Here is a 23,110-nt window from a genome sequence, read left to right as displayed (position 1 = left end):
CCTTAAGAATTCCCCCATAGGCTGGGCGCCTGGGTGGCTCAGTGGGTTAAGCCGCTGCCTTCGGCGGCTCAGGTCATGATCTCAGGGTCGTGGGATCGAGTCCCGCATCGGGCTCTCTGCTCAGCAGGGAGCCTGCTTCTCTCTCTCTCTCTCTGCCTGCCTCTCCATCTACTTGTGATTTCTCTCTGTCAAATAAATAAATAAAATCTTTAAAAAAAAAAAAAAGAATTCCCCCACAGGCACAGAAGCTGAAGAAAGAGGGAGTCTTGGCTTCCTTTTAATTCTTTCACCATTCTTCACCTTCCACTCTACTCCCCACCCCACTTTGGCCCGGTCTCCAGGGGCAAGCTGAGTCTAGGAAGGGCCTGTCACTATCACTCACCTACCTGCCCACTCCCTGCTAGGAAACCCCAGAAATCCACTGTGCTGGGACCCCTCTCGGTAGGCTTTATCCTGGAGAAGACTGTCTATCACACAACCTCTGAATCCCCAGAAGCACCTACAGCAGGCACGGGGTTAGCAGAAAAGCATATTGACCATGGACAAGTGGCTTGACCTTCCCAGGCCTCAGTTTTCTCGATCTTTAAACTGAGACTAAAAATGCATTATTTCGCAGGGTTGTGGAGAGAATTCAAGTGTCTGCAAAGTGTCTGGCTCCTTGAGGCATCTACAAATATTAGATGCTGCTGTTGCTGTTCTTCCTCCTACTGCCGGTTGGTCCTGAGTCACCGTTGATCAAAAAATGCACCATTATTGTGTGTATCACCAGGAGAGACAAAAAAGTACTGCGAATTAAATTATGACTCACCAGTGCTTGGGAGACGCGGCCGGATTTCAGAGATGTTACAGAATTAAGTGTTCCTGGAATCTGGCTGGGGATGTTCTTTAACCTGCGTTCTGGTTCTACACGTATGTTTGCTTATGAAAACTCATGACATTGATCACCCGTGGTCTGTGCCCTCTTCTGTACATGTGGTACACTCGAATACGAGGTTTATATTAAAAACAAGTCAAACCTGTACAGCTTGGAATGGGTAAGACCTTATATTGGCCCCAGCACTGGGCAAGGCAATATATGCTTGGCACTAATTTAATGCTGAATGAACAGACAAATGGCTGGGATTGGGACACAAGAATAATAGGGTGGTATGGGGCGCCTGGGTGGCTCAGTGGGTCAAAGCCTCTGCCTTTGGCTCAGGTCAGGATCCCAGGGTCCTGGGATCGAGCCCCGCATTGGGCTCTCTGCTCGGTGGGGAGCCTGCTTCCCTTCCTCTCTCTCTGCCTGCCTCTCTGCCTGCTTATGATCTCTGTCAAATAAATAAACGAAATCTTTAAAAAAAAAAGAATAGGGTGGCCTCTTACTTTTTTTTCTTTAAAGATTTTATTTATTTATTTGACAGAGATCACAAGCAGGCAGAGAGACAGGCAGAGAGAGAGGGAGAAGCAGGCTCCCCGCTGAGCAGAGAGCTCGATGAAGGGCTCTATCCCAGGACCCTGGGATCATGACTTGAGCCGAAGGCAGAGGCTTTAACTCACTGAGCCACCCAGGCACCCCTGGCCTCTTACTTTTGAGGTCTCCTGGACAGATGCTAGTCTGGATAGATTCATTTCCACATGAGTGGGAGGTGCCCACCCCAAGGTCACTCATATGAGGTTTTACTGATGAAGAAACTGCCTAAGGTCACACAATTTAGTAAATGGCGGAGCTGGGATTTGAACCCAGGTAGCTAGGCTCCAAGATCTAAACCTTTACCTACTATATTACATATTCTTTTATATATACAGTTTGGGGAGGACGAAGGTATGAAAATTAATAAAGGGAAACCTTACTAAAATGGACTCAGGATGCTAGAAGGGGAGGCTGGGTAGAGGAAATTTACTACTCAATGTCAGTTACAACAAAAAGTATCAATTATAGACCCAACAGAAGTATCTCAACAGGAAAGAATGGTCAGTTACAAGCCCCCAACAGGGAAAGATATACATTGTACCTCTTATAAGAAACTGACTACACCTGCAACTCAGCCACTGAAACCATCATTGCTATGAACTTTTGCTTTTCTCCAATTGCCTTTTGTTCCAAACAACCCCTCCCAACATCCTCCTCCATAACAGAATGTTCCTGTCCTTTGTTGATTGGACATGCATATGGTTTTGCCATAGCTTGCTTGTCCTGCGTTGCAATTCTCAGTTATTCCTGAATAAACACATCTTTTTTTTTTTTTTGTAAAATAACTGGCAGTTTTATCTTTAAGGTTGACAAAGGGATGTTTGCCAAGCACCCACAGACCCCTACCTGACCTCCTAGAGATTCAGTCCTGCCTTAAGCCATTCTTATGGGTTGGAGTGGACTCCTGGGAATAGGAGGGTTCTGCCTGTCCGTGGAGACTGGGAGCATTCGAGGACCAGAATCTGACTGTGTTCTAGAAAGAATAAGGGAGGGAAGAGGATGTGTGGTGGGGTATCCGCTGCTGGTTGTCCTGCCCATGGTAAGCAAGGGCTGCTGGAAATTCAGACTGGACATTTCTCCCAACTAGCTCACAGCAAGACCGGCAGGCAGACAGAACAACCATTTACTTAACTGGATAATCATTTGGTTGACTACATAACTCACGGACCCACAGGGAGAGGGGCCATTTGAGGAATGGAGAGTGCAATTTCCTGATGCTGTGAGGTACTGAAAATCTAACTAAATTATGCCCGCTGGGGACCGGCTGGTGGTCTGATAGCGTAGAAGACAGGCAGCCTCTTGAGGGACTTGACAGGCTGGCTGACTGACAGGCCGAGCGGTTGCTGCCTGTCTGGCTGGTTGTGAATGGCTGACTATTGCTGGGAGTCACATCGGGCCCAAGGGAGTGTGTCTGGATGTGGCACTGTCTGATGATATGTAAAGGCAGGGCTACCCTGAGGGAATTTCAGGCTGACTGATGGACAGATCTGTGATGGCCTGATAAGCAACCGTATCTGGTGAGTGACCATCCACCCTGGCCAAATCACAGCATGCTTGACAGAACCCGTGGTCAGTCACATGCCGAGAATGGCTGCCTGGCTGATGGACAACACGATGGAGGGCAGTGAACGAGTCAGAGGCCAGCTGACCCACTGAAATATCCATGTAGAAAGCTGACTGACTGCCTGGCCGTACCAAGTTGGAATAACAGCGGCCCTGAGGGGGCCCCGGTGGGTCAGAGGAGACTGTCCGGATGACTGACCAATGGTGGGCATGCCTCCCCTGAGACATGACAGACCGCTGACCCACTGTCAGGTGGGGGCTTCAGTTGCTGTGACTATTGGCTTTGTGTCTGAGAGGGCGACCTGAGACGCTGACAATGACAGCCTGTCCTGACCTAATCACGGCTGGTGGCTGGTGGCTGTGAGATGGTTTCCCCTGGGGGTTTCAGAGATGCCCGCGGAGCAAGAGTAGATGGAGAGACCGGCTGCTTGACTGACCGTGTGAAAAAGGGGCAGTCGGGGGAATGACAGGCTGGCTAACCGTGTAGTCGTTAGCGCCGTCTGTCTGCCTTAAGAGACTCCCGGCTGGCGCGAGGCTCCAACGGGGACCGCTGTTGACTGGCAGACAGTGTGAATGGGGGGGCCGGGGTCTCACTAAACAGTTGTCTGTGGTGACGGGACCCATTGTGTGATTTGAGTCTGGGGACCGGCTGAGCAGCCGTACGTGGCGACAGTCCATCTTGGGAGTCACGGCTTGCTTGGGGTTAAAATGCAGTGACGACTGACTGACGGTGGTAATTGGGGGTCTGACAGGACGGAGAATCCCCCGTGCGGCTGGCTAAGAACGTGATTGGCTGACAGCGTGACAGACAGACCGGCGTGCGGGCAGGGCCTCCGGCAACCTTAGTTGTCGCCGCCGCCGCCGCTGCCGCCCAGACGCACTCTGGGAAAGCGCTGGCTAGCACCCGCCTGCGGGACCGAGCTGGGTGGCGGGGAGGGGTCCGGTCACGGCTCGCCGGTTGGTCCGCGCGGGCGCTGCTCGCGGCGCCGCGCGGCCAATAGGCTGCGCGTTCTCGGCCACGCCCGCGCGAGCTCTCTTCTCGCGAGGCCGGTTAGGCCCGAATGTCGTTAGCCGTGGGGAAAGATGGCGGAAAATTTAAAAGGTGAAGCAGTGGCGGCAGCGGCGCGGGCCTGCTGGCCGGGCCGGGTGGGCTGGAGGGGTGGCGTCGCGGGCTCGGGGCCCTGGCGTCCGAGGCCACGGAGCCGGGAGCCGGAAGCCTGGCGCGGAAAGGATGGGGCTCAGGGAGCCCAGGCCTGGCGCGCGGGGCTGGGCGGGGCTGAGGGGAGGGGGCGCGTGCCTGGGAACGCGGCGGGCGCGGGGCTAAGTGGGGACGCGGGAGGGGGGCGCGCGCCCCTGATCGCGACCAGTCGGCGCGCGCACGCGCGGGGGCTTGTCGGGGAGGCCGCGCCCGCGCGCGGGAAAATCGGCCGCCGGTGACCGTTACCCGGTTGGTGTCCACGCGAGACGCCGGAAGGGGAGGGAAGGGAAGGGGACGGACCTCGTTTTCAGAGTGGGGGGACAGAAGAGTCTTCAGGGTGAGGGTACCTCCTTTCCGCGTGATGGGGAAAGGGTTTCCTGTAGAAAAGACTCGCCCGGGAAGAAGGGAAAGGGGCTGCTCTAATAGGAGAGCTGGACTCTCTCGTGTGCAAGGGAAGAGGGGTGACTTTTCCAGTATGTTGGGGAGGGTGGGCTGTTCTGGATGAGAAAAGCTGCGGGGACGATGGGCTCCCCAGTATGAGGGGGTGCCTCTGAAGGCTAGGAATCCACCTGTGGTTAGTGGGGAGCCAGCAGCTGGAGAGGTTAGTTGGGACCACTTAGTGGTTTAGTTTCAAATGCAAGTTAAGGGGTTTGAAAGGGAGAGGCATCACAGGGAGAGAGAGGAAAGCGTGGGCACAGGCCGAGTCTCCACTACGCCTGCCTAAGTGGAGGGGGGGGGGTTAGCACACGGCATAATTTTGCAAAGCTCTTGGACGTTTTCAGGTTGAGGTCTAGAGTATTTCGTTATGAGTTCAAATGTTTGATTTTTGTAATGGGAAGTAGAAAATACTACAAATAGGATGAGGACTGACTGCATTTGGAGTAAGTGTTCTGTGGAATGATTTGATAAAATGGCTTCTAAAGCACATTGTGCCTTGAATCAGAAGTCTTTTTAAAAAAAAATCCGCATCTTGAAAATTTCTGATAGCCCAAGAAAGGTTCCAGGCATACTTAAAAGAAACGTCAGTAATCTATACTATTTGCCGGTTCCTGAATTCAGAGCGTACTCCTTTGGGCTTTACCCCTCACAGAAATGTAGATGAGACAGAAAGCCAAAATGCGGGTTCAAAAAAAACCCCAAACACCTTGCAGGTTTAAAGGACCTAGGCTAATCCTTCAAAGAAGCTTCCGGCAATCTAATACCATTCCACAGTATCTTACTCCTAATTCTGAAATCTAAAAAGCTCTGAGAAGTTCAGTTTGGCACCATTCAGTGGCAAAACTAGATTATAAAGTGGGACTATCTTGCCTCTTTATTTCTCCGATTCAATGTAAAAATTCAGATGTTTGCTGCAGAATTACTAATGTGTTTGATTATGGCTTGATACCCCTGACCACACTGGGGGTGGTAGGTAGTGTGTGGGGCATACCTAGAACTACACTTGTAAAGATCTGCCCCCCAAAAATCTGAATTCCTAAACGCAACTACCCCAGGAATTTTAGATAAGGGTTTCCAGACCAGTCTTTCCAGTTAAGCCTTTGTTTGGTGCCTACAGGTTGTAATCCCATCCCCACCCGTTCCCTCCAGGGCAATGCACCCTACTGAGATGGGGGGTTGTTCTCTTTATTTTGCAAAGTGGGGAGAGGGACGATTAGGTCCTGAACACCTGGCAGGTTTGCTGGCAGTTTTAGGAAGAGTATGGAGGGAATTGGAAGCTCTGGGAATAGATCCCTTTAGGACAATCCAAGCAGCAGATTGCACTTTGAGGTCTACTGCTCCAGCAGTAGCCTTGGAATGAGCACTAGGGTGGAAGAAGTGGCCTGTTTCTGTTGTAGAAGGGAATCAGCATTGGGAAGGCCTGTGGATTAAATCTCACTGACTGAGGCAGTCCTTTGGAAGTCCCAGAGAGGATTTGGGGTCTCCTTTGACCCGTGGCTTCACCACGATGCCCAGTAAGTTCTTTCTGGCCTCCTTGTTCTAGGCTGCAGTGTGTGTTGCAAGTCTTCTTGGAATCAGCTACAGGACCTGTGCCGCCTGGCCAAGCTCTCCTGCCCAGCCCTTGGCATCTCCAAGAGGAATCTCTATGACTTTGAAGTCGAGTACCTGTGTGATTACAAGAAGATCCGCGTGAGTCTGGGTGACCGTGGCCAGGGCAGGGGTGTATCAAGGAAGCTGGCTTACTGTCCCCTTGCCCCCACCCCAACTGCCTGCATCTGTTTCCAAAGGGAATTTTCTCCTCTGGTCTTAAAAAATTAGGTTTAGTAGGACTTCTTATTATCCTCATTTTGCAGGTGAGGAAACTAAGTGGCTTTCTCAGGGGCGGGCAGGAGCCTGAATGAATCCCCTAATAAGTCTCTCTTCCCACCTCCACAGGAATACACACCAGCTGCAGGGTTTGAGGTGCTGAGCCCCGGAAGGGAGCCAGTGACAGCTAGCAACTATTGAGCACATCCAGTGTGCTGGGCACTAACTTGCAGAACCTCCTTCAATCCCCCTAGCCATGCTGTGAAATGGGAACTGTTACCATTGCCAGAACAGACTGGAGCCAGTATGGTGGGGTTCAGATTTTGGCCCTGTAGCCCTGGGATACTTATGCATGTTCTCTGTGGTTCATTTTCTTCATCTGTAAAATGGAGAGGACTAGTATTATCTAGCTCCCACAGAGTTGTGAGGGTTAAATTAGTTAATAAGACACAGAAGTTCCTTAGAACAGTACCTGCTACATACTGAAAGCTAGGATGATGTCAGCTTCCCCCTCCCTTACTTATAGATGAGGGTCTGCAGAGTTAATTAACTTGCCTAAAGCCACACAGCCAAGGAGCCACAGATTCAGAATCTGTACCTAGTGTGTCTGCCTGTGGAATCTGTGTGGTTAAATTGTTTCGTCTAGCTGCTCTCTGCAAGAAAATATCCCTCTGCCTGCTGAATGGAGAGCAGACTGTAGGGGGCAAGGGTGGAACTGGGGGTACTGGTGAGAAGGTGAGGAGGCCTCCTACCGGAATCCAGGCGACGGATGACAGGGGTGGCAGTGACGATGGTTTGAAGTGGTTGGACTCTGGATGTAGCTTGAAGATGAGGCTGACAGGATTTGCTGAGGGTGGATGTGGGGACTGTGAAAAAGAAGTGAAGGTTGTGACTTCCAAGAGTTGGGGCCTGAAACAGCTAGGAGGAGGGAGCTGATTAAATTAAAACTTGGAATTTAGACAGTACCAAGGGAGAGCAGGTGATTTGAACCTAGGGATCCTCAGGCTAGGGCCCATGCTTTGTAACCACGACATAGACTTATTCCAGAAGAGGTGCTGGGAATGATCTGGGTCTTACCTACTGGCTCTGGGATGGAGGTCCCACAAGGGCTGGGCCAAGGGTATCACCACTTACGGTGCCCCCATCCCCTGGTCCCCCCAACAGGAACAAGAGTATTACCTGGTAAAATGGCGCGGATACCCAGACTCAGAGAGCACCTGGGAGCCACGGCAGAATCTCAAGTGTGTGCGCATTCTCAAGCAGTTCCACAAGGACTTAGAGAGGGAGCTGCTCCGGCGGCACCACCGGTCGAAGCCCCCCAGGCACCTGGACCCAAGCTTGGCCAACTACCTGGTACAGAAGGCCAAGCAGAGGCGGGCGCTCCGGCGCTGGGAGCAGGAGCTCAATGCCAAGCGCAGCCACCTGGGACGCATCACCGTGGAGAATGAGGTGGACCTGGATGGCCCCCCACGGGCTTTCGTATACATCAACGAGTACCGTGTGGGGGAGGGCATCACCCTCAACCAGGTGGCTGTGGGCTGTGAGTGCCAGGACTGTCTGTGGGCCCCCGCCGGAGGCTGCTGCCCTGGGGCATCCCTGCACAAGTTTGCCTACAATGACCAGGGTCAAGTGCGGCTGCGTGCGGGACTGCCCATCTACGAGTGCAACTCGCGCTGCCGCTGCGGCTATGACTGCCCCAACCGCGTGGTACAGAAGGGCATCCGCTATGACCTCTGCATCTTCCGCACGGATGACGGGCGTGGCTGGGGCGTCCGCACGCTGGAGAAGATCCGCAAGAACAGCTTCGTCATGGAGTACGTGGGAGAGGTAGGGAGCCGGGGCCCAACGTGTGTATATGCACGCGCGCGGGAGCTCTTCCTGCCCTATGTTCCCATCGTGTGCGCCCAGCTCGCCTTACTGCATGCCTGCAGCGTCCCTGCTTTTCCTGTCTCGGGAAAGGTGGGGGGCGGCTAACCTGAGTGTGACAGGGACATCCTGAGAGGGGCGCGCATTTCAAGCTGGTAGTTGAAAGCACAGTGAAATACTTCTTGACTGGGTTGACCTCGTAAGGGTACCTGGCAAAGAGGAAAGCGGGAACTGAAATCAGGCCATTCCTTTTAACAGGCCATGTGCTCAGCATAGGGTTGCGTCACCTGGAAAGGCACTACTTCTCATTTCTCGAGGGTTCAGCTTACCGCCACGCAATGTCTGACCAGGAGGAGTGCCTTCTACTAATGGGAGCACGAACACCCTGGAGTAGGACGCAGACATGCCTTAATGTGGGCGGCCACTTCCTCCACATTTGTAGGACACTAGGAAAAGCCTGGGTATAGGGCTGACCCTGGAACAACAGGGCCCCAGGGGAGGGGAGTGCGGGGGGAGGGTTAGGGGTGCAAACCCCGTGTAGTCAAATCTGTGTGTACCTTTTGGCTCCCCAGAAACTTAACTACTAGCAGCCTGATGACCTTACTGATAACTTAAGTGGTGGACTGATACATATTTTACATGTTACATGTATGATATAATGTTCCTTACAGTGAAGTCAGCTAGAGAAAAGAAAATGTTAAGACAATCATTAAGGAAGAGAAAAGAGCACTTAGAGTCCCCTACTGTATTTATGGAAAAGAAAATCTGCCTGTAGGTGGGCCCATGTCGTTCAAACCTGTGTTCAAGGGGCAGCTGGATTAGGCAGGCTGGCCGCCGTATCATACAAGCCCCAGAGCCCAGTGGCCTCACACGTTAGATATCTCTCTGCTCCTGCCAGTCCAGCCTGGGGTGTTCAGGTAGTATCCTTCTGTACAGTGGCATGGCTGCCTAGGCTCCTTCCCTCTTGTGCCTGTGTTGTGCCTTAGAGCTGCCCCTGATCCTTACTCTGCATCGCTGACGTGTGGGCTGAGGGTGGACGGGGAGGCCTGGATACGGCGCCCATCACTACTGCCCACACTCCCTGGCTGGAACCGAGTCCCTGGCCTTACCTTGGTGCAAGGGAGGCTGGGAAGTGTGACTCAGCCATGTACCTAGGTGGAAAACAAAAGGAGTATGTGTATGAATAACCAGCAAGTGTCTGCAACAGCAAATGTCATGTTCTAAGGTGGGATGCAGTGTGCATCTGGGGTGGAGCAGTTCTTTTTATGACGGACCATCTCATGCACTGGGGGAACAATCGACCTACCTGGACCTTGACCGTGTAAATCCATGAGAGTGTTGTCATGGTGACAACCCCAGATAACTTCATCTTTCTAGATGTCTCTTAGGGCTGTGGTATACTTGGGAAGTGACAGAAATGGGCCTAAGGGACACACAGCTGAAGGTGTCCACACCGTAGTAATGACACTGATGGAGAGGAGAGACTCCCAATAATGACCCATGAAGTAGGTGCGGTCATAGCCCCACGGGGCAGAGATGATCTAGAGGCAGAGCAGTCCACACTTCAGAGGACCCTGAGAGTCTATAGACAAGAAGTCCACACTCAGATAATCCCGACGGTCTGGAGAAAGAAATGTCCACACATAGAAGGACCTGCCAGTCTAGAGGAAGGAGAAGGTCGCCATACCCCAGAGGGATCCTGACAGTCTGGGATGGGGATCCCGACAATTTGTGGGAAGAGGTGTCTCTGTCCCAGAGTGACCTGAAGGAGAGAGCAAGCTCTCCACACTCCACAGGACCCTGGCAGTCCAGCTTAGGCAGTGTCTACACCCACACTGTCCTGACAGGAAAAGGAAGTGTCCTCACCCCGGAGGGACTGGGACAGTCTGAAGGAGATGGGGTCTACACCTAAGAGAACTCTGACAGCCTGGAGAAAGTACCCACGCCCTCAGCGTTCTGACCCTCTGGGGGAGGTACCCACACCTCCGAGGGATGCTAACAGTGCAGGAGATGTTAACAGCCTGGAGGGGTGTCACCAGTCTGAAGGGGGACATGTGCACATTCCAGAGCCCCTGACAGCCTGCAGGAGGTGACCAGCCCCCACACGAGCCCACGGGTTCTAGAGGAAGTCCAGAAAAGGGAGTGTCTCCAGCCTCACTGTACTGACAATCTTGAAGAAAAGCTCTTTATAACACACAGGATCCTGACGGGTGAAGAGGAGGGAGAGTGCACAGCCCCCAAGTACCCCAGGGTCCCCTGGCCAGGGTGCTGTTCTTCCTTAGCATCTACACTTCCATGCTGTAAACTTGGGGTGGTCAGGGCTTCTCACCCCTGTGCCCCCTCTTCCTGCTCCACACACACTGTCCTTAAGCTATTTCTCGGGCTCCCTCCTGCCACATTCTGTGATTTCCAGGCCCCCTCCTCATGCTCTCAGACCTGTGGGGCCTCCTGATGGCACCCACCATCCCCAGCTGCTGCCGAAGCGAAACTCCTCTTCGTATGTCCCCCGTGGGGGGGTGGGCAGCACAGCCGAGGTTGGAGGCTGGAGCTGAGCTCCACCACTCAGCGGCAGTCACTCACCCTCTTTGAGCCTCAGTTTCCTGGTCCGTAGAATGGGAATGGTAACAGCACCCATATCATTCACTTGTTATAAGAACTAAATGAGTTGTGATGTGTGAAGCACTTGGAAGAAGCACTTGAACAGTAAGTCTTTGATAAACGCTAGCCATTAGTCTGAAATTCAGAAAATCCAAAATGCTCAGAAAACCCAGTCTTTGGTAACCCATATGGCTAGAACACCCAGCTAGACCTGATCTGGGCCGGTATGTAGCCTAGTTCTCCTGCTTGGGGTGAACAGTCATGGATCTCATCACAGGAGTATTCATTTTTTCGGTTACATGGTGCTGTCCCGGACCCTACGGGTGTCACGTAATAGAGGGCATGCACCCCATAGCTGGTTGCCAAGCTGTCCTTCTACAGTGTGGACCCAACACCCGCCCTCCCCTCTCTGCACCAGTGGTCCCTCCTCGTGAGCTGCCTGTCCTCTCCTCTGCCCCCTTCCACGTTCCATCAGAACATGCACCCTAGCCCAGCAGAGAACAACAGCCTAGCTTATCCATTCTAAGACCTGAATTTGCTTTATATTTTACCAACACCGAAAGGAAGGTGCATCTCAATTAGTTAAATGACAGTACGTCATCATTTAATTAGCAGTGTTTCCTTTCTTGGGAAAGGGCACATAAAAATAAAGGAGCATGTTCGACTAGGTAAGACTGGCACTCATGACCATTTCTGACAGTGCTCAGCGTCCAGAACAGAAAAGTCGTTCATGTCCCTGATCACGCTGGAGCTTTATCACAGCTCCTGTCAGGTCACTACTACCACTATCGCCCCCCACCCGCGCCACCCCCCAATTCTGCAGAGGAGAGTGGAGGCCCAGAGGGAGAGAGGAACGTGCTCAGAGTCACCAAGCTAACAAAGTGGGTAAAAAAAAAAGGCCCAAGTGTCTAAAACTGGTACGCTGCCAGACCTGGTGGAAGGGTTTTTGGTTTTTTGGCTGAGGAAGCAGGCAGGAGAGAACATTCAGGATCCCCTCTCCAGATGGGGGCAGGGCAGCGGCTGGACTTGGAGTCAGTCTTCTGGGTCCTGTTCACAGTCAGCACCCTTTCTAGGTTGCCAGCTTCTAGCCCATCTGTCTTCCCCAGTCGTTCTGGACAGCTGCTAGAGAGCAGGGACGGGGCCTGCTCTGTTCCTGAATTTTCTGGGTAAGCCTGCCCTTACAGAGTGGGACTGGGAAGGCGGCTGGAGAAGGAGCCGTTTGTGCCCTGGAGGGCTCACCGCGTGACTCACTCTCGGGGAGACTCAGGAAGCAGGTAGAGGCAGAATAGGCGGGAAGATGCAGACCAGGGAGGAGGACGTGGAAAGGGCAAAGTTGGCTCAGACGCCACCCAGCACGCTCGAGAACCCGCGGAAGCCGCCTTCGGTCCCAGGCCTGCAGGGGACTGCACACAGGCGGCTTCCAGCGCCCAGGCATCAGGAGGCCGCAGAGAAGCAACACCTGTCAAGCCAACTCGCAAGGAGTGTGTGTTCTCGGGAGGTGGAGGAACACTGACCTTGATGTAGCCCTCAGAACGCTTCTGGGGCTCCTGTTGGCGTTCCTCAGGAGAGTGTCCCCACTCTTCAACCTTGTGTCCAAGCCCTTCTGTGACTGTAGCTTTGCTTTACATGCTGTATTGATGTTTTGCTGCCCTGGGAACCCGAAGTCCTGGGTTTTCTGACCAGCACCTTGCACTGCGGGTATCTGAGTCCGTCTCTCTTTCACCAGACTGTGACCACCCCCAGCCCCAAGAGGGCCGGGACCAGACCTGGTTCCTGTTGTCTCCCCTGACCCAACTGGGACTGCAGTGGGCACCCGGCCTGGTCCCCTGTGTCTCCCTCTGCAGACGCGGGCCCCTGAGTGCTGGGACCGGGTACAGGGTAGGCCTCCTAAAAACCCACTAAATAAACCAGTGAATGAACAAGCCCAGATTTGGACTGTGGGCGAGCCAGGTTCCTCAGAGTGTGGGGTAGCGAGCTGTGGGGCCCAGGTCTCCTCAAGGTGCTCGTGAGGGTCTGGCCGGGAGCAGAGGCTGGAGGTGCTGGGGCAAGAGGCAGGGAGGAAACCGCGAGGGCTCCAGCACGGCTGTCCTGCCTGGAGGGAGCGGAGAGTGGTTGTGGCGGGCGTGCGGGGAAACGAGGAAGGAAGCTGGGGCCACTCTGGGTCTGCATCCTGTGGCAGAGGTGGTGGTGGCCAACGGGTGCCTCATGAGAGGAGAGGTGGGTTTGCAGTGCCTGTAGGCCTACCACGGGACAGAGGATAGGTCACTGGGCCAGGCAGCAGAGTGAAAAGAAAGGTACTTCGGTGCTTCTGCTTTGCGCCATGTGGGCACTGGTCTCTGAGGGCTGGGCGGAGGTAGCAGGAAGCCCGGGAGTGGAGGAGGTGGTCTGCCCTGGTCTGCAGGCACCTGAGGCTGAGGAAGGGGCAGTCTTGGGTCCCATGGGACCCTCCCCCAGAGGAAGGCATGGTTGGCTCTGCTGGGGCATTACCAGAGGGCTGTCGTGGTCAGCCCGGGTGTAGGGGGGGACCTGAGGGGCAGACAGCTGGAGACCCGGCTGGGGAGGGGGAACTGCCTGCTGCCGTCCTAGATTCCAGATTCCTGGAGATTCCTAGATTCCACGATTCCACTCACCTACGCTCTTGCCTCCTTTCTTTCATCTGAGATTCTGGCCTTAGCTGTGTTTTTGCCATCTCAGAATCTCAACAAGGGTCTTGATCTCTCTGGACCGGGGTCTTTTCGATATTAAGATTCTAAGTTTTTGCCCTCAGCTCACTCGTCTGAGTCTCTCCCCCATTCATTCCGTGTCCCTTTTCCACCGTTCCAGGCCGCTTTCTCCTCCTGGTGTCCTTGCTGCCTCGTGGCGCCACAGCCCAGCGCGGGCACCTTCTCTCGTGGTGCCGCCTCCCTCCCCTGAACACGCACCGCTGTCTGAGCCCTGCTCGTGGTCTCCTGAGTCTCCCTGTGGGTTTTTCTCTCACTGCCGGACCTTGCGGCCAGTCTCCGGCACCACTGAGAGACCCCAGGCCATCCGGAGGCCTGAGGAGGGGTGGCGGCAGGCAGCTGAGGCCCAGTGGCCTCCTCTGGGCGCCCTCAGACCCCCTGCATCGCAACCCCCCACGTGCCCGGACCTGCCCTCAGCTGAGCCAGCCTTGGCTCTGCTCACTTGTTAACCGGCCTGGGCTCTGGGAGGGGCTGGGGGGGGGCGTTCAGGAGGTCTGCTGCTTTTCCTGAGCCTTCCTGGCCCCTCTCCCCTCACCTGCGGCCCTCTCCCCAGATCATTACCTCAGAGGAGGCGGAGCGGCGGGGCCAGATCTACGACCGCCAGGGCGCCACCTACCTCTTTGACCTGGACTACGTGGAGGACGTGTACACCGTGGATGCTGCCTATTATGGCAACATCTCCCACTTTGTCAACCACAGTGTGGGTACCCCGCAGGTGGGCGGGGGTCGGGAGGAGCAGGCTGGGGCCCCTCCTCACCCTCCCACTGTTCTTTTTCGCCTAGTGTGACCCCAACCTCCAGGTGTACAACGTCTTCATAGACAACCTCGATGAGCGACTGCCCCGCATCGCTTTCTTCGCCACAAGAACCATCCGGGCAGGGGAGGAGCTCACCTTTGATTACAACATGCAAGGTGGGGGTGGCAAGGGACGAGGGACAGGGGCACACGGTGACATGGGACGTGAGGACCCCTTCCCGAGGAGCTTTAAAATGCCCTTCCTGACTCCTAGTGTCCATCTGGACTCTTGGACTTCTGCCTACCTTTTGGGGGCCCCCTCATTTCCGACCCTTGGATCCCAACCCTGAGATACTCATATAGACTTCTCCCCAGACCCCTGGGATGTAGGGCCTAATAGTTACGACACTCCTAACTGACTCATCTGGGTTTCCCCAGTCTCCTCAATCCTCCCCACTCCTCCCCGCTTGGCCTGGCTCAGTCCAAGCATCCAGACACTCTTAAGGCCTCCAGCCAGCCAGTCCCCTCTTGACAAACTAGCCACCTGAGATGCTCAAAGCGGGGGGGATCTTTGATAGGAGAGCTCAGGTGCCTCTCTGGATGACCATTCCCGACTTCTGTCTGATGTGGCCCTTCCCCTGACAGCCCCCAGCCTCCCTCCAGAACCCTCACCCCCTGGCTGTCCTACCAGCACCTGTACAGCTCTCCAGTGCTGAGCTCTGGTCCTATCTCCAAACCACCACCAAACCCCACAACCCCCTCCTGACCCAAATCCCAGATGTGCTCCCAGCCCCCAAGATTCCTAGGTCTCACAGTGAAAAGGGCAGTGGGACACTTCACCTTGGCTTTCTAACAAGTACCCCCCCCCCCGGCTGTGACTCCACAGTGGACCCCGTGGACATGGAGAGCACCCGCATGGACTCCAACTTTGGCCTGGCTGGGCTCCCCGGCTCCCCCAAGAAGCGGGTCCGTATTGAATGCAAGTGTGGGACTGAATCCTGCCGTAAATACCTCTTCTAGCCCTTTGAAGTCTGAGGCCAGACTGCCAGTGGGGCATAAAGCCGCCCGCCCCACCCACCCACCGCTGCCCTCCTGTCGAGGAATGACTGCCAGGGCCTTCTGCCTGCCCCCCCCACCCCCGCCTGCCCCATGCTTGGGGGATGTGGGGTTGTGGTGAGGACTGACCGACTCCAGGAGTCCCCTTTCCCTGTCCTAGCCCCATCTGTGGGTTGCACTTACAAACCCCCACCCACCCTCAGAAGTTCTTTTTTAACACCAGGAGCTTCTGCGGTTGAGAGTCATGGCCTATCAAGGTCCAAGGGGTGAACCCAGCTGGGCCCCAGAATGGAAGGATGTTTGCTTTTGTACCTGCTTCTGCCTGGAGCATGAGGGGTCTGTTGCAGGCCCTCTCCCTACTGCCCCAAGGGTGTGGGGACGCAGCCCCAGGGCAGGCTGATTGCAGAGCCCCGGGTTCCCAGCCCTCCTGTTTTCCCCCACCACAGAAACTCTGTGCACGCAAGAGAAGGGATCGAGAGAAGGGATCTCCGGGGCTGGGGCCGGGGCTGGTTTCTGCTCCTGTGCCTGCGCCGGCTGCTGGTGAGCCTCAGAGCCACAGGGTCTCTCTTTCAGGCTTGCACAGTTGGGAAGTGGACACTCCTGTGTCACTGGAAGAGGGGTGGGTGCTCCTGCCCCGCTGACAGTGAGAGGGCAGTCTGGACTTGGCCGGCCCTTACAGTGGGGGCCAGGTCTGAAGTCTGCCTTTGAGGGTGCATACACAAAGGCACCCTGGGGCTCTGGACAGTGTGGTGGGGGCCGGGAGCCCCGACCTGGGGCATAACGACTGCTGGGACTTCATAGGGCTGAACCGAGACCAAGCTAGGCTGTAGATAGCACTTAGGACAAAAATGTGCGTTGATGGGATGTTGGCAAGGTGCTGGGCATTGGGCAGAGCACCTGACCTGTGTGGATTGTCTCAGGGAAGCCTTGGAAACTCTGGAGGTGGACCCCAGAAAAGGGTGCACGTGGCAGAAGGCAAAGGACAGGCCAAGAAGGGCAGGGGGGTGGGCCTGGTTTACCCGGGAGGGTATGGCGAGGTGACAGGATCCCCGGCCCCCAGGCCCTCTGCACTCACCTTGGGTCCGCTGGTCGCAAAAGTGACCTGCCCAAGAACAGACACAAGGCAAAGGCTCTGATGGCTGCCTTGCCCCTTGCTTCCTCCGTGAGGTCTTCTCTAGGAAGCCTTCCCTGACTACCTGTGCTCAGAGTACCCCTACGTGAGACTGTGTGCCCTGCCACCACATGCCAGACCTGTATGTGTGTCTGTGTGTGTCCATGCTCCCTGCCCCCCAGACTGACCTTCAGGCATGGACTGAATCTGATTCTCCTCTTGTATATCCCTTGGCCCTACCTGGCCCGGGGTGGGCATCAATAAAACAAATCAATGGCTGAACAAACCAAGGTGTGGGGATTGAAGACCTTGTGGGGGGAGGGGGTTGGAGGCATGAGAGGGTGGGTGCTGGGGTGCCCAGGAATGTGTTCCTCGGACTGCAGCCATCTGCTGGAATGCTCCCACAAGGAACCGCCTGCGCCATCATCATAGATCATGGGACCTAAAATAAGCTTGCTTTTTAAAACTGAACTTTTAAAACGCACCAAGAAAAAGCAGACTGAATCCGGGGCACCTGGGTGGCACAGATGGCTGAGGGTCCGACTCTTGGTTTCAACTCAGGTCGTGATCTCGGGGTCTTGAGATGGAGCCCTGTGTTGGGGTCTGTGTTCCGTGCACAGTCTGCTTGGGGTTCTCTCCCTCCGCCCCCTGCTGCTGCTCGCTGGCGTGCACTGTCTTTCTCTCAAATAAATAATTCTTTTAAAAAGAAACAATCTATTGCTGTCTAAATGAACAAACCATTATCACTTATAAACAAAAATACAGTAGAAATAGAGAAACATGATACAATTCGAGCTGGAACCTCTCTGCTCTTAGAGGCTTTGAACCCAAAGCCTACCTACTACAGAGAGAAAAGGCTCTGCCTACCGGGGGAAGCTTTTTCCACAGATACTCCATGAGTGCCTCTCTGTGCCAGGGAAGAAAGCAGAGAACAGAGATGACCTTTCCAAAAAACTTGTTTTCATTGCTTCTCAGTTGGAGTGTGAGCCCGTGTTCTTTGCTTTGCTTGAGAGACCTCATATGCGGTGACACAGATACCTATTTTGAAGACCTCCCAACAGGTGACAGAATCCTAAATGGCTCAGAGAGATGACAGGGCAGCTAGGACACAGGCTTCGAAACAGCTCATAGGCCTCATTATACCCGGAAATTGACCCTAGAACTCCGAGACCACGCACCCTGGGAGACCCAGTTCCAAGCAGCTCAGATCTTGCACCCAGACACAGAACCCAGACCTCAGAGGCTGCGCTGGAACTATGGGACAGACTCCCTAAGAGCTCTAAGACCTCGACTGTCAAACATACACAGTGGGATTCAGAGCCCCAACTACATTAGAGAATGAGGTTTCTGGGATAGAGATACAAGGACCTCACAACCTGGGACACTGCCACCCAAGCTATGTGGAGCCTTTATACCCCAATCGTGAACTCCCAAACCATTTGGAGACCTCATATCCTGGGGGCAGACAGCCCCAAAATGGAGATGTGATGCCCTAGACACAGACTACCCAAACACTGAGACATCACACTCTGAGCACAGCTTCCTAAATGATTCTGAATCCTCACACTTTGGACACAGACCCCCCCATACTGCTCAGAGACAGCCTGGAAAGTAGGACACCAAACATCCCAGAAACCTCTCCCTAGAACAGAGTGTCACAAACGACTCAGAGACTCAAGTTTTAGACGTAGACTCCAGAAAGCACAGCAATCTCACAGCCCAGAAACAGACCCTGTTTAGAGAATGCAAGCCTTGGAAAACAATCTATATGCAGCCCAGTGACCCCAAAAACCCCTAAGTAGTTCAGGGTCAGGACAGCCTAGGAAAGACTACCAAACCTAAGCGATCTCCCACTTTGTAACCCACGTACCCAATGAGCTCAGAGTCCTGAAAATCTGATTACAGCACCGCCACCCCTCCCCCCCAACAAAGCTTCACAACCAGGGACAAAGACCCGCCAATTTCTTTTTCCTTCTTTCTTTTCTTTTCTTTTCTTTTTGTACCTCCAATTTCTCAGAGAACTTACAAACTGGGATAAAGATGGACAGACAGTTCAGAGACCTCACACCCTTTTCCCAGACCACCAGACCAACTCGGAGACCTCCTGTCTTAAACATGATTCTAGAGAGCTCCGAAATCACACATGCTGGAACACAGGCCTTAAACTGGCTCCGATGCCTCGCACCCTTGACATAGATTTCTGCTCAGAGGCGTCACGCACCAGACACAGAAGTCCCCCAAAGAGCTCAGAGCCTTCATACACTGAAAGACCCCCAAAGAGCCCAGAGGCCTTCACTCTAGTTCACAGAAGAGCTCAGAGACCTGAAAATCTGGACACAAATCCTCTACACGGCTCAGAGACTGCACACCCTGGAAGACAGGCCACAAATGACTCAGATCCCACATCCCGGACACAGACCCCAAACAGCTTAGAAACCTCATATCCTAGGGCTCATATCCCCAAACAGCTCAGAGTCTTTACACAGCCTTTACATAGTCTCTACACAGACCTCCAAATGATTCAGAAATATCACATCCTGGGATGCCTAGGTGGCTCAGTTGGTTAAACCGCTGCCTTCGGCTCAGGTCATGATCCCAGGGTCCTGGGATCGAGTCCTACGTTGGGCTCCTTACTCAGTGGGGAGCCTGCTTCTCTCTCTGCCTCTGCCTGCCTCTCTGCCTGCTTGTGCTCTCTCTCTCTCTGACAAAGAAAGAAAGAAAGAAAAAAAGAAATATCACACCCTGAACTCAGACCCCTAAACTGCTTAGGGAACTCCCACTTCGTACTGAATCCAGAAAGATTTCAGACACCTGACATTCAATGGACACATAACACTGAAGAGCCTAGAAACCTTACTTTCTGTTCAAAGTCTGCCACAAACAGGAGAGACCCAGTAACTGGGACAAAGACCCACAACAGCTTTGAGATCTCATGTTGTGGACACAGGCTCTCAAATGACCCAGAGAACTTTTAACCCAGGAAACAGACCCACAGAGAGCTCAGAGACAGCACATCCTGGAGAAATACGGCCACAGTATGGGACAGAAACCCTCAAAGAGTTAGTAACGCCGGGAAAGCAGACCTGCAAACAGGCTAGAGGCCTCACGTATCAGACATACCTTGCCAAAAGGCTCAGAGTTAACAAACCTTACACCCCAGGACACAAACACACCCCCACCCTCAGCTCAGAGACCTAACAGCCTGGAAAAGGACAACGCTCCTCCAAACACCCAAGAGACAGAACCCCAAACCACTCAGATACCTCAAACCCTGGAAATAGACCCGTAGTAAGTCAGAGAGACCTCACACCGGGAATGGGACTTTCCCAACAGGAGCTAGCTCACCCTTGGAAAGATACCCCAATAGTCACGAATCTCAACACCAAGGGATATAGAGATCAGAGAGCTCACACTCTCGGTCCTAGAGGGTGAAGCACGTCAGAGGCCCCCAAAAGTATAAAGACATCAGTAGAAAGCCCTTGAACTCGAAACAGATCCTGAAACTGCTCTGATAAATCACCCACACCCGAGGATGAAACCCACACCATAGAACTCATTTGCTGGGGCATGGGCTCAAGACATTAAGAGAGGCTAGGGACAGATACTCAAACAAACACCCCTGAGTTCTCATGTGAGGGTCACAGACCCCAGACAGCTCTGCCACCTCCTACCTGAGAGGAGAGACTTTCTAAGTGGTTCAGAGACACTACACTCCACACAGACCATCACAGAGTGGAGTGATTTCACCTGTGGAATGAAGACCTCCAGACAGCTCAGCAAATTCCCAGCTGGGCACCCTCCTCCCGCCATGTAAAGCTCAGAGACCATGACCCTGGAACAAATCCCTAATGAGTCTGATAGCTCACACTCTGGGATGGAGAGGTTCTGAAAGAAAGAGACTCTGTGCCTGAAAACATCCCCCAAACGTGTCAAGAAACTCTCAAACCCCAAGAGCTCAAGGACCAGTTATTCTGGAACACAGAAGCCAAACAGCTCAGAGATCATACAGTGTAGACACAGCCACCCAAACAGCACTGTGAACTCACCCCTGGAATGCAGACCAGAACCAGCTCTGAAGCCTTGGATCGAGGATTCAGAAATCCTTCTGAGACTTAGAGTACAGACCTCAAAATATAATTCAGAGAATATGCTAGATGCAGAGCAAAGAAACCAGAGCCACTGCGGTGCCTGGGTGGCTCAGTTGGTTAAGCGTCTGCCTTCAGCTCGGGTCATGATCCCAGAGTCCTGGGATCGAGTCCTGCATCGGGCTCCCAGCTCTGCAGGGAGTCTGCTTCTCCCTCTGACCTTTTCCCCTCTCATGCTCTCTCTCTCTTATAAATAAATAAATAAATAAATAAAATCTTAAAAAAATAAATCAGAGCCCTCAAATAGTGGGATACACACACCCAAACAGATCAGGGATCTCACATCCTGGATGTACACCCAAAAGAGCTCAGAGAATTTAAATTCTAGGAAATACACGCCCCCAACGAATAGACCTCACATCCTGTGACATACAAAAAGATCAAAAACCACATGAGCAGAGATAGACACCCACGAGTGTTTCAGAGAAATAGCATCTGGGGACGTATACCCACAAACAGATCGTAGACCTCAATCCCTTGAGACATATACACATAAAAATATCAGATACCTCATGCGCTGGGACATATACCTATAAACATTTCCAAGCGCTCATATCCTAGGAGATAAACTAAAGGACGGATGGGGGGGGGCACCTGGGTGGCTCAGTGGGTTAAAGCTTCTGCCTTCGGCTTGGGTCATGATCCCAGTGTCTTGGGATCAAGTCCCGCATCTGGCTCTCTGCTCAGCAGGGAGCCTGCTTCCTCCTCTCTCTCTCTCTCTTTCTCTCTCTCTGCCTGCCTCTCTGCCTGCCTCTCTGCCTACTTGTGATCTCTGTCAAATAAATAAATAAAATCTTAAAAAAAAAAAAAAAGAATGGATCAGGGACTTCACCTATTGGGACCCATGCCCACAAGGAGACCAGAGACTTGAAGCCTGGGCATAAACCCCTAATGCCTCAGAGACCTTACATGCTGGGACAAAGAAAAGGCAAAAACCTGATGACCCAAGCAAGACACAGAACCATAAACAGATCAAGGACCACACGATATTGACACACATACCGGGAACAGACCCTCACGTCCCGAGACATGCAACCACAAAGGGTTCAGACAACTCCTATCTTGATGGGCACCCACAGACAAATCTGACATCCTGGGGCACGGACCCTCAGGGATGTCATACTCTCGGACAGACACCCGCAGACAGGTAATACACAAAGAACTAGATGAAAGACCTCTCATCCTGCAACATAAATCCAAAAAGTGGTCAGAGAATTCACATCCTAGGACATATACCTGTGGCCCTAAGAAGCACTAGCAAAACATCAAAGAGCATACGCCATGGGACAGACACCCACAGAGAGATCAGATACTGCCCATTGAGACAGATGTAGAAAAAGAGCAGAGAGAGGCATGTTCCAGGAAATGCACTAAAATATCCTGACCAATTCACCCACAGAAAGATTAGAGACCTTAAATGTTTGACAACATACATAAAGAGATCGGAGATATCACATCCTGGGATGCACAGTGACAGAACACTCACAGACCTTACATGCTGGGAAACAGGCAGAGAAACTGACCAGAAACCTCACATCCTAGGACACCCCCCTCAAAGAGTTCATGGACATGAAGTCCTGCAAAAATGCACCCCCAGATCATTCATAAACCTTGCGTCCTGGAACACACACAACGAACCAATCAGAGGCCTCATATTCAGGACTCTTCCCGCAAAGACAATACAGATCCAGAGACACACACTCAGAAAGGTATCGGTGCCCTGAAGTCCTCGGAAGACAGCCACGCACAGGTTGGAGACCAACCTCCAATCCAGTAACACATGCAGATGAACAGCTCAGAGACCCACATTCTGGAGCATCCAAAACAAAAAGACAGACCAGAGAACTTCAAATCCACAATCAAGTCAGACACTCCATACACTGAAAAACACCCCCAGGAAATCACCAGATGGCAGCCGTGACATCTTGTGGTGTAACCCACAAGAGATTGGAGGATTTTGTTGTTTCAGCTTCAAGTCTCTTTCTTTCTCTCTCTAACCTCTGCTTCTGCCATCACGTCGCTTTCTGTGACTACTTCCATCATCCCATAGCCCCCTCCCTCAGTGTCCACAGTCACTTGGTTTCCTGTGATTCCTAAAAGTCCTAACTCCCTCACATAGGGACCCTTGTGATTAGAATGGGTCCTCCTGGGGAATCCAGGATAACCGCCCCATCTCACGATGCTTCCTAAATACATGTCTGTAAGATCCCTTTCTCCGAGTGAGATGACATATTAATGAGGTCCAGGACTGGGGTGAGCATGTATTTGGAGATCTGTTATTGGATGAGACAGAACACATGTGCACAAAGAGAAAGCTCAGCCCTGGGACACAGGGACATGAAGTGCTTGAAGACTTTACATCTGGAGTCCCACACTCCCAAGGAGACCAGAGACCCAACCCCCTGGGACATACATGCAGAGCAC

At 53.2% G+C, this 23,110-nt stretch overlaps 1 protein-coding gene across 1 annotated transcript; it reads left to right on the top strand.

The window, feature by feature from the left end:
• Positions 1 to 3,886: 3,886 nt before the first annotated feature.
• SUV39H1 (SUV39H1 histone lysine methyltransferase) lies at positions 3,887 to 15,507 on the top strand. The gene is made up of 6 exons (XM_004755029.3): positions 3,887 to 4,115; positions 6,193 to 6,338; positions 7,620 to 8,282; positions 14,193 to 14,339; positions 14,422 to 14,551; positions 15,261 to 15,507. Exons 1-6 carry the CDS (start codon positions 4,097 to 4,099, stop codon positions 15,392 to 15,394), a joined length of 1,239 nt encoding a protein of 412 aa, XP_004755086.1. The 5' UTR covers positions 3,887 to 4,096; the 3' UTR covers positions 15,395 to 15,507.
• The last annotated feature ends 7,603 nt before the right edge of the window (positions 15,508 to 23,110 follow it).

Source organism: Mustela putorius, unplaced genomic scaffold (assembly GCF_011764305.1).
Source record: "Mustela putorius furo isolate JIRA1106 unplaced genomic scaffold, ASM1176430v1.1 tig00003903_pilon_pilon_pilon, whole genome shotgun sequence".
NCBI classification, from domain to species: domain Eukaryota; kingdom Metazoa; phylum Chordata; class Mammalia; order Carnivora; family Mustelidae; genus Mustela; species Mustela putorius.
Note: the sequence above shows the minus strand (reverse complement) of the source record. Positions and strands in the feature narration are given on the sequence as shown.

Coding starts and splice junctions, on each gene's coding strand:
- SUV39H1 (XM_004755029.3), top strand. Junction 8,283..14,192: donor TCATGGAGTACGTGGGAGAG/GTAGGGAGCCGG, acceptor CCCTCTCCCCAG/ATCATTACCTCAGAGGAGGC. Junction 14,340..14,421: donor CCCACTTTGTCAACCACAGT/GTGGGTACCCCG, acceptor TTTTTCGCCTAG/TGTGACCCCAACCTCCAGGT.